The sequence below is a fragment of the Argiope bruennichi genome, chromosome 7, assembly GCF_947563725.1.
Source record: "Argiope bruennichi chromosome 7, qqArgBrue1.1, whole genome shotgun sequence".
NCBI classification, from domain to species: Eukaryota; Metazoa; Arthropoda; class Arachnida; order Araneae; family Araneidae; genus Argiope; species Argiope bruennichi.
In genome coordinates this window covers 82,814,697-82,829,444 of record NC_079157.1, presented here as the reverse complement: position 1 = coordinate 82,829,444, position 14,748 = coordinate 82,814,697, and the positions used below count along the sequence as shown (strand labels likewise).

The 14,748-nt window shown below is 29.3% G+C and overlaps 1 protein-coding gene across 1 annotated transcript in view; it reads left to right on the top strand.

Annotated features, from left to right (window-relative positions):
• Positions 1–3,574: 3,574 nt before the first annotated feature.
• LOC129974936 (acetylcholine receptor subunit alpha-like 1) overlaps positions 3,575–14,748 on the top strand; it is a 177,991-nt gene continuing 166,817 nt past the window's right edge. Inside the window, exon 1 of the mRNA XM_056087738.1 lies at positions 3,575–3,826. Coding sequence (XP_055943713.1) covers positions 3,644–3,826 — 183 coding nt within the window. The 5' untranslated portion in view covers positions 3,575–3,643. The remainder of the gene's footprint in view (positions 3,827–14,748) is intronic.

Sequence of the window (14,748 nt, the reverse complement as noted above, 5' to 3'; positions counted from 1 at the left end):
GTAAGCGAGGGGCGCGATGAAAATTGTGATTGAAAACTGGGCCACGAATTCTGAAAGGTTGAGAAACGCTGACTTAAAGCAAAATTTTCCTTCCTCGTAAATAAAACAGAAATTTCTACTTTAGGTATTTGATAAATCTGAGGTTTTTAGACCATCCTGAGAAGGAAAAAGAAAAGTTACGACTCAATCATTTTTAATATCATATTTGTCTGCCTGTGGGCTCGATTACTAGAAAGCCGATAAAACTAAATTATGGAAATTTGATATGTAGTTATTGCCCAAATTTGTATGATAATATTAAATTTTGGATTAATTCCTTCAACATATCTGACTAAATCATGCTAAAACTATAGCTCAATTAGCGGGAATGAATCTACCTTAAACTGTTAACCCCTGGGGGCACCTTGAAATGAGGATGAGATGCTTCCGGCATGGTGGTTGGATCTCGCCACCCTGGAGGTTACACAAATGGGGGGGGGGATCTGACTCCTCCCATCGATGACGGGACGTACTTCCTTCGGGGAGAGTTGTACCGTGGCCGGTGATGGCCCTTAGGACTCAACCACCAATGTTGCTGTTGCAGTGGTCCGGTCATTCAGTTTTATGGTTTAAATCCGTGTGCCATCGTGGCGGGTCGGAGAGTCAGATGGCTGACTACCTTTAACTTTTTTTTATACTTTCTAACAAAGGGACATATCTAATATTAACTGCTATACCAAAGAAAAAGGAAAATGTATTTTGGACGACATATTAAAACCAAATCTGAAAAAGAACTACACTATTAGTCACAATAAAAGCCTATTCAAAATTTAATACGTTTCACTCTTTATGTTTTTGAATTATCAAGTTTATTTTCATATAAAAGAAAAGATCGACGGATTTGTTGTAAAGATCAAAATCTCAAGATCTAATTCTTTGATGATTATAGTAATTTCTATCTGCATATTTCGTATCCGAGAAGGTACGGAATTAGAAAGAACACCCATTTTTTTTTTGGCATACTTGAATAAAAAGAATTAAATATATTTACACAATCAGCTTTAGTTTCTTCCCAAAACTTTCTCTCATACTCTCTAATAAAGTTATTATTCCAGAGAACGCCTTGCATGGCGCTGACGTACGATAATTACGAAATATTTTCCTTTGTCGGGAACTTACCATTTTTACTGTATCTATCGTGTCATCCTTGGCGAATTATTTGGCGATTGATCCCTCTCAAGGGAATGACTTATCCACGAAGTGAATTGGGGTTTTAGGTGTGCTCTTCTCAACCGATTGAAACAAAAATTTGACACAAAACTAATCTTGTAGTCACGAAATCCCGTTACAAATTTGATATGTATCAATTCATCACCTGTTTGAGCTATCACGTTGACATGGGTCTGAAAGCACAGATCAACAGAAGACAACCCCTTGCTGCATTTGGCTCAAAATTTGATAAGTGTCTATGCTTTAGATGTTAATTCTGTGTATCCAATTTTTTCTATCTAGTGTTCTTAGATTTGTAGTTCTCGTGTTAACTTATATTCGAACAGCTAGACATACGGACTTCCTCTGAACAGATTTCACTCAGGTCTTGATAGAAATCTACAAATTTGGTGTAAGATACCGTATACCAAATTTGAACTGCTTGGCTCAAAGCTTTTTGAGTTATCTTTGTCTCAGATAGACAGACAGACAGACAGACGGGCATTTTCCAAAAATGTGTTTTTTGAACTCTGGGAGTTTTAAAATGCTAGAGATTCGTTGAAATTTCTATTTCGAATTTTTTTACAATAACAATATTTTTTCTGTACTACATATACGAGAAAGTAAAGAGAAACTGGCAGAAAATTTATAGCAGATCTTTAGGTGGTGATAAAAAGATTTTTTTTTTTATTTTTGTTCATGAAAAACTATTGTTTTTAATTTGTGTTTGTTTATTACCTATCAACTAAATGGGTCCTTATCTTCTATCCTTTAATATCATTTGAAACTCCGTTTTCATTTTGAAATCGGAGTTTCAATGGTTTAAGAGATGATGATTTTATTTTTTTTATACATGAAGTGTACTAAGAAAAAATATAGAAAATGTTAAAAAATCAAATTCGAGATGTCAATATGTGTTTTTTGATAATTAGGAAACGAAAGGAGCAAAAAAAAATTTAGATTTTTAAGTGAAAATTTTCAATCAAATTATTGGACAAAAATATTCAAAGTTTGTTTCTATGATTGATCATTTCCTGTAAACGCGATAAATGAAAAGAGCACGATGTTGGAGGGACACATTTTAATATGTGTTTGCTAAACCAAATTTGTAGATTAATTTCAAATTTTGGACAAAATATTAAAAAAGAATCAGGTCTCGACTGCATAGTAATCAAAACTTTGGGTACTCTATATTTTCAGAGTAATTTGACTATGTAACATTGATTTAAAGAGCCTTGTGGTAGAATGAATTCAAATTAAATTTTATGTTCTCTAAAATTTTAGCCTATGCTCAGTATTTTTTCATGCTCTCAAACTGTTTTTCGAAAGTTATATGATCCGATTTTGCTTACAGGTTGTTGAGTGACATACAAATCTACTGCCAGAGCAAATTTTTTTCTACTGTAAGAACAAAAAAAACTGCAAAAACAGTTGGGAAAGATTTGTTAAGTTGCTACAGTTTATCGCTTTTACATGTGGATAGGAAAAGTTTTATTATTTTGTTTATTTAGATTACTTTTAAGTTCTAATTTTAAAATTTCTTTAAAGAAAAGATTTTCAAAGTGGCTTTCCCTGAAGGTTCCTCAGAATAAAATATTTTGCTCTTTCGAACGTAAGAATAGAATAAATACGACACTTTTCCATTTTTGACCATTTTTTTTAAATTGATCATTTTCATAGATTTTGGAATTTTAAAATAAATCATAACTAGTTAGATTAATTGTCATTTACCTGCCTTAATCTACTTATGAAAAGTATGTTTGAGTTTCTTTTATCTGATTTTCAATAATTAATAATTCCCAATGCTCTAGTTTTCTTGTTTTCTTTTTGATAGTTCACAATTTTCTCAGTAAAAGGGTTTAGGAAGGGCTAAGATCTATTATCCTCCAATGCAAATTCGACAATGATGCTATATATTTTCCATCACTTCCTATCTTAGAATAAACAGAAAATGGATGAGAAAAACTGTACTCAATACATTGTTGCTCTCAAGACACCTGCTATTTTGTTTAAAAACCCTCTGGAAAAAAAGAACAGGCAAATTACCAGGCCTGCATGCAGGGAGCATCTTATACCCGACATATCTTTCTTCCGCATTTCCATAACAACACCCAGGTGGGTGAACTCAACCGACATTCTTCTGCAAACAAATATTTCTGAATTATGCATCGTACCCCAAAATCCTTCGCTCATATTTGTTTTTTAAGCGAAGGGGAGGAATGCATTAGAGCAAAATCCATTCCTCTCTCACCTACCAAATTCAGGGATCTCCCTTCTCTCGGCCAACCTTCCATCCCATCATTCCCCTCGTAGGTGACGTCAACAGGGGGCGGGGCCTGCTATCGCCCTCGAAAGGGGCTCTCTCCATCCTCGCAGACGATATGGCTCCCCCGCAAGATTACTCTGGAGAGGAAGAAGCCTTCATGCCAGGGATGAGGGGCTGACGTCTGCAGGAATGTGGAGATCGTTGGTGTTGTTGGGGTTGTGCTGCTTGGGCATGGTCCTGGGGAATCCGGATGCCAAACGATTATATGATGACCTGATGAGCAGCTACAACCGCCTCATTCGCCCCGTCAGCAACAACAGCGATACCCTCACCGTAAAGATGGGCCTCAAACTATCACAGCTCATCGATGTTGTGAGTACATCACCCCCTTTCCCTTTTTTGTTATCGTTTGAATCACTGACATATATGTCAGTCATAGAAATTGTCGTTTGATAGAATGAAGTTCGATCTCTTCTATCTTAAATCTCTAACAAGTGTTTTTATCGACTTTTAGAGTGCCTTCTTTTGATATTATCATCGTTGACGGCTACGGCAACTTAGGCACAAATTATCGTCTGAGAGTAAAGTGGAAATTAAATGCAATCTATTGAAAAGAAATTTAAGCAAGCTGTTTAATAATGAATAACGTATTCTTATTTATCTTTTAATCTAAGTTAATTTGTAACTATTATACTTAGTGAAATGGTCCCTTCCTTTGTGATTGTTATTGTAATTTGAATTTAGTTGTGTTGGTCAAAAAAATTGTCGTTTTATAAAATGAAGCTAATTCTAATCGTTTCAAACCATTAAAGAAGGGTTCTTATCGATATTAATAATTTTTCCTTATTTTGATATTAATATCGTTTGCAGTTATACGTCAGTATGTTAGGCATTGAGATTCTCAACTGTGAGTAAAGGGGAGATAAAAATCAATAAACTGAATGGTAATTTAAACATAATATTGAGTTAAGTATGATTTATATAACATTTATGATAATATAGATCTCTAACTATACTACACATCGACTTTATAAAGTCACCTCTTTATCTTATAATGTTATAAAATTTATATTTGCTTATAAGTGTCAAAGCGATGGCAATTTTTGTTTTATATATTAAAGTTTTTGTCAAATCATTAATATAATCGGTCTTATTTTTTTTAGCACAAGTTATTGTACAGTAACTCCACGATGCTATTCGATATTCTGAATGTCAGACAATATCATGAAGATATCATAATAATGTTGTTAGGTATTTTGTACTAATAGGATATTGGCCTTTAAAGAGCCTCTTCCTTTTGATATTACTATCGATATCGCAATTTTAATATTATTATCTGACATCAAAATGAACATTAAAACTTGTCAGTTGGAAAAAAGTCCTAATAAGTTACTGAATAATGAAATGTGTATATTTATTTATCGCATGTTTGGGGAATCTTTAACTAGCAAACCCATCAACTTCGTTTGTGCACTCCTATGGTGTGATTTTATTTCAATATAGGTTTTTTTCCAGAATCTGTCATTCATAAAATACTTTCTTGATGCGATGAATTAGAGAATTAAACGTTTTCATCAACGTTTTGAGTTCTTCATCGTCATTTGTAAACAGTTACCGGTATGTGAGTTTTAGAAATCAGTATCTGTTTAGTACAGAAAAGTTATTAAAAGGGATAGTTTCGAAGTAATTTTATGAATATTATTCGCTGATGAATTAGGATCAACGTTTACGTTATTTAGGATCAACGTTTACATTATTTAGGATCAACGTTTACATTATTTAGGATCAACGTTTACATTATTTAGGATCAACGTTTACATTATTTAGGATCAACCATCCACAACATGAATATATAAAATGAACCTCCATCCATCCTTATTACTCTTAAAATACCCCCTTATAACACTGTGTAAACTCCATGTTTTCTTTGTTCCTGCTATTATTATCGTTTGCAGTATGTCAGTTATGGAATGCTTTTTTTGGTGCAGTTAACGGGAGACTAACGTTAATCAGGTAAAGAAAATGTATAATGTTAAATAAGTTTAGAAAGAAGAGATAAAATTTATTTATTTTTGACATCTTTGAAAGGAAGCTAGTCCTCAACTAATCGACAATAATCAGCCAATCGACATTTTAAAAGTAAACGTATGTTCTTTTAATATTTTTTTATATCAGAGTTTGTAGCTATTTGCTAATAATTCGGCTAAATCATTTACTACCATCTAGGAAATAGAAGTTTAATTTACTACCATCTGTAGGAAATAGAAGGAACCATCTGTAGGAACTACTACCATCTGTAGGAAATAATCATTTACTACCATCTGTAGGAAATAGAAGTTTAAATGAGATAACATCTGATCTACAATAAATCACATTTGTATCAATGCAACCTTGTTTTTTAAAAAAAACTATGCCCTTTTATTATTATGCCTATTTATTATTATATTTATTATTCTTTATTTAATTTTATGCCCTTTTTTCTTTAAATTTAAAATTATTACTTGTAATGTGTAAGTCAGGAAAGCAGAAAGAAAGAAGTTAGTTGGATGCTATTTTAATAACATATATCAGTAAAATTGAGGCAAATTATTTACTAGCGTGCATAATGCTTTTATTTTATTGTACGCATAGATTCTTATCATTTTCATTTTATGTGACATTCACACAAAAATCTCTTGACACGTCTAAGAGCAGTATACTGATATCAGTATAAAATAATTATAATTAATTAATATTAACATTTTTTAATCGTTTTTGGGTATCAGTTGAGTTTTAAACCCACATTTAATATTTCTGATGAAAGGAAATGCATTCTAACCATCGCTAGATAGTACTCAAATGTTATTAACTAAAATGAAATACTTTGTATGGAGTAAATCTCACAAGAGAAGTATTTGATACTTGATTTCGAAATTTATAAATAAAGCAAGCGATAAATAAATACCTGATGAGACATGGGGAAATTAAAACTTAAGCCGTCAAGTGTGCTGATTCCTATTTATTTATTTGCCGTTTGTTAATTATTTCTTTCTTGGTAATTATTTTACAGTGGCGTCATGAATTATGTAATTCTGAAAACATAACTAAGAGCTTTAAGTTTATATTTTAGTAAATTTTTCCAGATAAATTAATTGAATTTTTTTGCTTTTACAATATATAAAGGATGTTTAAAAGAATGCTAATATCAACGTTTATTTACCACTTGTCGCCTTTGGCGAGAAGCTTGCTCCCTAAAATCAACAGTGGCTAAAAGTTTCCATTAATGTTTTATGTAACTTGGTATTAAAAATTTCTTCAGTAAATATTTTTAAGTTTTCAATTTTAGTAATCATATAATTTATATTTTAGACACTTTAGACTGTTATCTTTATTGTACTATTATTTCCTTAATTTTCTGCCATCTTTCGTAAAACTTGAACTTTAATGTAAAACTAATTTGATTAAAATCCAACTAAAACTGTTAACTTCTTAAATACTAAACTTTTTAATTAAAATATTCATTATCGAAGTTTTATGTGTATCATAGAATATATTTTATAATTCATGCAATATCTGAAAAGATTAGTTAATGAAGTTTTTCTGGTTAATCATGGATTTCAGTTTTACCTTCGAAAATATCGGAAATAACAAAACTTTATTTTGTTTTTAGTCAATAATCGTACTTCTGAAAAATGTGTGCAATTTAAATTTTATACAATTCTTGGCTCTATAAACCATATTCTATCAAATATTCTTTGCAACCTAACTTTTAAATCAAAACCCCTTTCGATATTCTGAAATCAAATTTGATTAAGTTATGAATCTTTGAATAACCCTATTTTAGGACAATTAACAATTTCATAAATTTAATCTGATCAACCTTCTAGAAACTCTGGACGCTGATTGGCTATCTTCTTTCAGAGGGTCATTGGAGTGATTTGAAATAGCACGCTTTTGTAAAATAGTAGTATTCAAATTTTCGTAACTCACACAGTTTAAGTTGCAATAAAATATATTTTTATTTAAAATATTTGAGTACCAAGAATAGCTTAGTAAACATGACTCATATAACGAAAGATCTTCAAAACATTTTTAATTTATGATTCGTCAGAACGTTTTGCCTAAAATGACATAAAATATAATTCTTTATTCCATTTAGACCTTTTTCGTTTTAAATGAATATGTTTATTAATGGTTTATAAATTAGCTGCTGAACCTGATTAGAATAGATTACCTGTATGCATAAACTATGATTGCCTTAAATAATCATAATTATTGAATTAATATTATAGCTATTTTAAAGGGCCCCAGAAAACGATTTCTTACTTTTATTTTTCGATAAATATTGTGTTTATTACTAATTTCCTTTTCTACAAGCAAGTGCTGCATTGATTTTCGTGGTTTACTTTGCAGTGATTGATTCCAATTTGAGTTTTAGTTACTTGATTGCAACATAATGATAAACGCTGGGTTTTTTTATTCCAGCACAACATTCTAATGTATTTTTTTTATTTCTTTATTTTTAATTTTTTGTATTTCATATTGAATATATTTTTAGAAAATCTGATTATAATATTTTTTGAAAAATTAATAGATAATAGATAAAAATTTAGCGGTTAAAAAACTTGATATTGAAAAGATAATGTTTGAATTTCAAAAGGATGAAAAATTAATTTTGTCCTATAATATGTTCCGAAGTTATCGAGAAAAAAAAATCAAAGTGTTACTTAATTTTTGATTAATTAAAATTCTTATTACAATTACACATCTTCCAAAGTATGCATGTGTCAAGTTCAATATTTCTAGTTCAAACAGTTTTTCCTGTACAGTACCAACTTGCGCAAAGATACACACATTCATTTTATAAGTAAAATAAACTTATTGCTGTTAACTTTAATATTTGTTTCCATCAGTACTTTATTGAGAAAAAACAATTAGTGTGTGTATAAAAAATCGAATAAACAATTAATATGAAGGTAATATTTTTACAGCTTTATTGTGGCGAAATGTCTGTATTATTTAACCGAATTGATAAGGTTTGCTTTAACTTACCGGTAAATTAATATAGATTGACTAACTATTTAAATAGATAATCTCAAATCGAATAAATATCTCAAATTAATTCCAATTTTAAATAAAATATCTCAGATTATTCCGAGTTTTCAATTATAAATAATTATTTGTTTTAAATTATTTGTGATATATATTCATAAATAATTAAATGTTTTATAAATAATTAAAAATTTTAATTATACTTACAAATTAACTCAAGATTTTAAAATATGAGCGAAATATAATTGAAAACATTTGTCAAAAATTTCTTCGCAATCTTTACACGTATGTTTAGTGAAAGTCTTTACTTAAATAATAGAGAAAGGAGAGGTGAAGTCTAAAATTTATATAAAAGTATTAGACTCGGGTTATAACAAGGCCAGCCAAAATTCATGTTTTTAATTTAAATTCTATGGTTAATATAACTTAATTCTGTAAATAGCACTATTTCAAAAATCTAAATAAACATTTTGCTCTCTTACTTTTCTTTGAAAATTTTGAGATATTCAAAATAATCTTAGATATATTACAAAACTGATATATTTTACTGTTAATCAGCTATGACAAAAAATATGTTTTTTAGGAATGCTTCGAATTCCTGCAAGATTATTCATGTGTTAAAATTTGATTCAATATATCGAACCCTTCTATATGATATAGCATGTTTACGGCAGTACAATAAATTTATATTTCTTTTGGTATTTTAATTTTACACCATTTTTTTTTCAATTTCAAAACATTGTAGCAATCTAATAATATTATATCATCTTACAAATATATTGATTCTCATTCTAAAATTACCATTTCTTATTCATGAGGTATTCAGCCAACTATTAAAACAAGCCAAATCTTTTACAAGTTATTTATTTACAAATAGATTTATAATCACTTTCAGAAAGTCTTCTGGAAATATGTGTTTATCTGAGAAAAACCCTGATTGCAGTCTGTTATAGTTTCTCGACATTGTTTGTGGAGCATTAGTTGCATATCGTCGTTATATGGATTTAAACTTTAAAAAATGTAATTAGAACACTTCTTGAAACATTTTTTCCCTCAAAATACATGTTACATGTATTAAAACCCTGAATACTTTTAAAATTATAGTTCCTCAATTTTATAAGGAATTTTCTACAGTGTAAACATATTGTTTTGAATTCGTGATATCATTCCTTGTCTCGTAAGTCCCCTGATAAGAAAGATAATTTTACATATATAGTAATGCTTACTGATGCTATTTAATGAACTTACAAGCGGCCTTGGCGATAAATTGGCTACAAATATGAAAGACTCAGCATATTCGAGAATCTTGTTGATAGTTCTGTTAGGAATCAAATCCAGCGTTTGTTCCAGAATATTTGATACCCTGGCATGGGTTCTATGACAGGCAGAGTCGTTGAGAAAACCGAATAGTCGGATGAATCCTCTCTTTAGAGTATTGATCTCCAGAAAATACTTTCAGAGAGCTTTACACCTTTTCGATTATTTATTAACAGTTTGCTAATTGTGTTTTGTTGGTTTTTACAAGTGCTGTCTTTATTTTACTACCCGAGTTTTTAATTTTTATTGTTCAATTTTTCGCTGTAAATCCAACAGATTTGATTTTTCCTCAACAAATAGTTTCTCAATTACTCTTGAGATGCAATATTAATATATTATGATAAACTTCTTATGCGGTTAATTCTTTTATATATAAGTGTATAATTATATAACCAAACTATTTATGTAGCTTTCATATTATTTATTGAAACATAAATATAATATTTCAATAAATATAATGTTTATTGAAACTTTATATTTCAAATTTATGTTTATTCTATGGATAATATGTGTTCCTGTCCGCTGTTTTTTATTATGTCACAAGTAAAATGCATTTCAATGTTTTAATAGCCGCGTTCCACAAATAATTGTCTCCATTTCTACGATTTCGAAACAAGATTGAAACTATTTGGAAAAGAAATATACAAATGACAGAACAATTGAAAAAAATTAAAATTAGACCATTATCATTCAAAATAAATCACCATTCTTAATGAAGAGCATTATTTGCAAGTTGTAGCATAGACATAAAAGCAGCATGCTATGAGAAGGATTTTGTTCATCTTCATTCATTTTAATCTAGCAAGCTTACATTTACATAAACAATAGTATGCAATCAATTTAAGGGCACAGTAAGTCTTTGAAAAATTAATGTTAATTTTTCAGTATATTTTGTGTGATTCAGCAAAAATAAAGACTTCGATTAATTTTCATTTATGACTCATCTTTTGATTTCAACTGTTGAAGTAGTCTATTTTTCTTTTAATGAGATTATCATGAAACACTTTGAAAACTTATACCTTATTTTTTTTTCTTATTTCTGGGAAGTAAACATTTGAAACAAACGCTCAGTAAATATGCCTTAGCATAGGAAATTTGTGAATGGAAAATAAAAAGAATATTAAGAAACAGAAAATGTGCGTTTTGAGTTTTAATTTCCAAAGAAAGCAGAATAACAAAAACTTATATAAGTAGCGGAAAAACAGCAGGATAGTTGTCCACTTATGGCATAAATTGTTAATGTTAAATAGGACCTCGTTGAGAAACGGCATATAATGGAAGAATAAGACTATTGTTTTGTAATGTGGCCGTGTTCTTCACCAGAATTAATCAAAAACTATTTAACCGCTATACGTTTTAGCCTTGTGAATGTTGAATTTGTTTCTGAAGGGTTTCCTGCCTTTCTCTTAAATTAAATGCAAATGCGGACCAATTTCATTTGAAAATCTTTTAAAGATAGCTTACCTTTATATATACTTTTAAAGATAACTTAAAAATACTTTTTAAGATAATTTACCTTTTTACATTGGATATCAGTCAAGTCTGTATCCATTTAAACCATAGTCACTTTATCAAACTAGACAACATATTTTTCACTTTATCAGAGGTCTTTGACCCATGGGTTCGGCTAGGCATCCAAAACACGTGGAATTTGTACCACCAAAAAATTCGGCTAGACAGGTGGGATAAGAAACACCAAAATTTTGGCTAAACGAATAAGATCAGAAGCACCAAAACATTCGGTTAGATAAGGGATATTAGAAACATCATAAAGTGAGGCTAGACAAATGGGATTAGAAACAACAAAAAAATAAAAATGGCTGGACAAGTAGGATTAGAAACATCAAAAAGTTTTCTTAGACGAAAGGGATTATAAACACCAAAGCGTTCTGTTAGACAAGTGGGATTGGAAACACTATAAAGTGCGACTAGACAAGTGGGATTAAAACCACTGAACAATTCGGGTAGACGAGTGGGTTTAGGGACATCAAAATTTCCGTTAGACAAGGTGGGGTAAAGAGTTAACAGCACCATAAAGATTAGCTTGGTAAGTGCTAATAGAAATATAAAAATAGTAGCAAATTTTATTATACATGGGATATCTGCCGTCTAAATATCATAATTTTCCCCTTACGGAGTTCCCAAACATAGATTTCCATATTTTATCGAAAGATATTATGTATAAGGATTCTGTGCATTTGAATATTCTTTACAAATAATGTAATTATTATTGTATATCACTTGAATAATGAAGATATAATCGAATTTGTTAATAATAGTTGCTTTTAATATACCCAAATTGGTTTATTATGGTAACCGGATTTTGAAAAATGTACTTAAATGCTCTTTTCTAATCATGAAAATAAAATATGAGGGTGTTATGTGCAGATTTTTTCCAAAAATAAGTGACTCAAAGTATTGTCTCTGTATGCCTCTTCAATATTATATCTCACGATAAAAAGTTGGATTAAAATGGATTGGATTTTTATCCATTGGATAAAAGTTTTATTTTTTTGTTAATTATTATGTAGGATTTAATATTCATTTTCAATTATTTAACAACTTAATTAATGATTACCAGTGTTAGAAAGATGAGACAGAGAATTAGAAGTTTGTTGTTGCATACTAATTCTAGAATTGAGTCCATTTAGACCTCTTATCGATTGCGTCTGGAGACGCTGACTTTAAGTAACATTTTTCGGTTGAAGGTATTGATCTTGTAACATATTGCAGTTGGCGTAAAGCTTTCCTGCTTAAAATCGCTCATTTATCACAAAATGCATACGGTTTCTTGTATTTATAAATCATAAAACTTTCAGGAAGATACTGGATTAAATCACTAAATTTGTTTTAATAAATATTCTATTAATGTTTCCCTTCCGTTTCAAATGAATGGAAATCTTATTAAAATTGTTGTTAAGTTTCTGATTGTTTGTTATTTTATATGCGAGGACACCTTTATCAAAACCTTTTTAAATCGATAATCGTTTCTGAAAGTTGTTGTAACTTTGTTATACAATGAATATTAATAACATTATAGATTTACTGAAAATTGAAAAAAAATTAAGTCAATTCGTGTTCAAGTCAACTGATTAATTATCCAATTAATCCTGAGTGTTATTGCATTTCTTTGTTTCTTTGACTTTATGAATCAGGCTTCATTTGCCTAAGTTTCTGAATTAGGGTATTTATATGCGTTCAAAAAGTAAAGACCGACAGACATTCAACTCCTCGACAAAATAAATTCTAAATTTAATGAGTAACTATATTTTAAATATTAAACCTATGTATCAAATTTTATCTAATTCTTAACATGTTTTGGTTATTGTAATACTTCGTATTCGGACAACGAATATATAAACGCGTTAAAATGGAATTTCCTTCGAATTCTGATAGAAACTAACGAAGTGATGTAAAGATCATACGCGAAATTTCATCTGTCTAGCTGAAAGCGTGTTTCAGACAGAAATAAATTGCAATTCCAAAAAATGTGCATTTCGGGCTTAAGATGGTCTGAAATGTCTAAGTTTCTTCAATATCTCTAGTTCGATATATTTTTCTTTTTCTTTTGGCAATTACAACATTTTCTCTTTGTATATTTCAAATAAAAGAAATTTGAAAAAAATAAAGTTACAGATTTAAAAGACTTTGGAAAATAGTTGGCAATCAATCCACGAAAAAATGGAATTTAATGAGATTTTACCCATGTTGAAGTGATAAAAGAATTGCACATTCAGAAATAAATGATATACATTGTAAAGCATCCCAAAAATAAGTTTTTATTAATAAATTTTGCTTACCCTGTAAAATAATTATAGAAATACAGCCAATTCTTATTCATCGCATATATATATATATATATATATATATATATATATATATATATATATATATATATATATATATATATATATATAGTCAACCTACCAATTCAGTTTTGAAAGCCATTTCAGACGATGTGTATTAAGACTAAATGTGTAATTGCATGTTATGAGATTACTCACTCAAATGAATTGACCAAATACATTGATGTTTAATAATATGTAATTTCAATTTCTGAACTCAAGTATTATTATTTTTTAAAGTAGAAATTTTAATGCAAAATCATTTTTTCTTAAGATTTGCCATTTCATTGTTCAGACTTGCCGAAAAGAATACGTCGTTCTTTTTCTATGGGTCTACTTATTTCAAAAAAAAACAGAACAGACATGACAGTTGTATCATAAAATATATGTTTACACCATTACTTGAAAAATTACTTATTTTAGAAATGCTAAGAACTGTTGATTAATAAACGCAACAGTTTTTCCCTGCAGTTGAAAATAAATCTTGCAAAAAGTGACAAAAAAATAAATAAATAAAAGACTGACTGCCATGATGACTTAAAAAAATATTTCTTTTTTTTCTGTAAAACGATTTTTCTTGCGCTTGTAGTTTTCAAAATGGAAAGCAACTATGTAGGTTAATGAAATTAGATCGTCTAGACACAGGGGAAAAGAAATAAAAGATTTTCAAACATTAAAATAGTTTTTTTATGACAAAATGCTGTAAAAAATGGTGATTTTCATATTTCTTCCTTTTTTTTCTGTATTTTCAATGTTTAGCTGTTGCATTTTTTTCGTTTTCTCGTGTTGTGATGTATTGATTTTTGTGATGTATTGACTGTCATGTATTGATGTAAATTTTTGCAACATTTTGAAAACAACATTAATTTTTTTTAATTTAAAAATATCTCGCAGAGAAAAAAATATTTTTCCAAAATTAGGCCAAAATAATTTATTTGAAGTACATCGTATAAAATATTACTCCATGAGATGACTATACATTTTTTAATGCTGCCACAGATGGGATATGATATAGAAGGTGGTCAAAATTAAAATATCCCCTACTCTGAGCTCTCTCTATACAGCGAACTACTCAGTGTCTAGGCTCCAAAATTGTTGGAC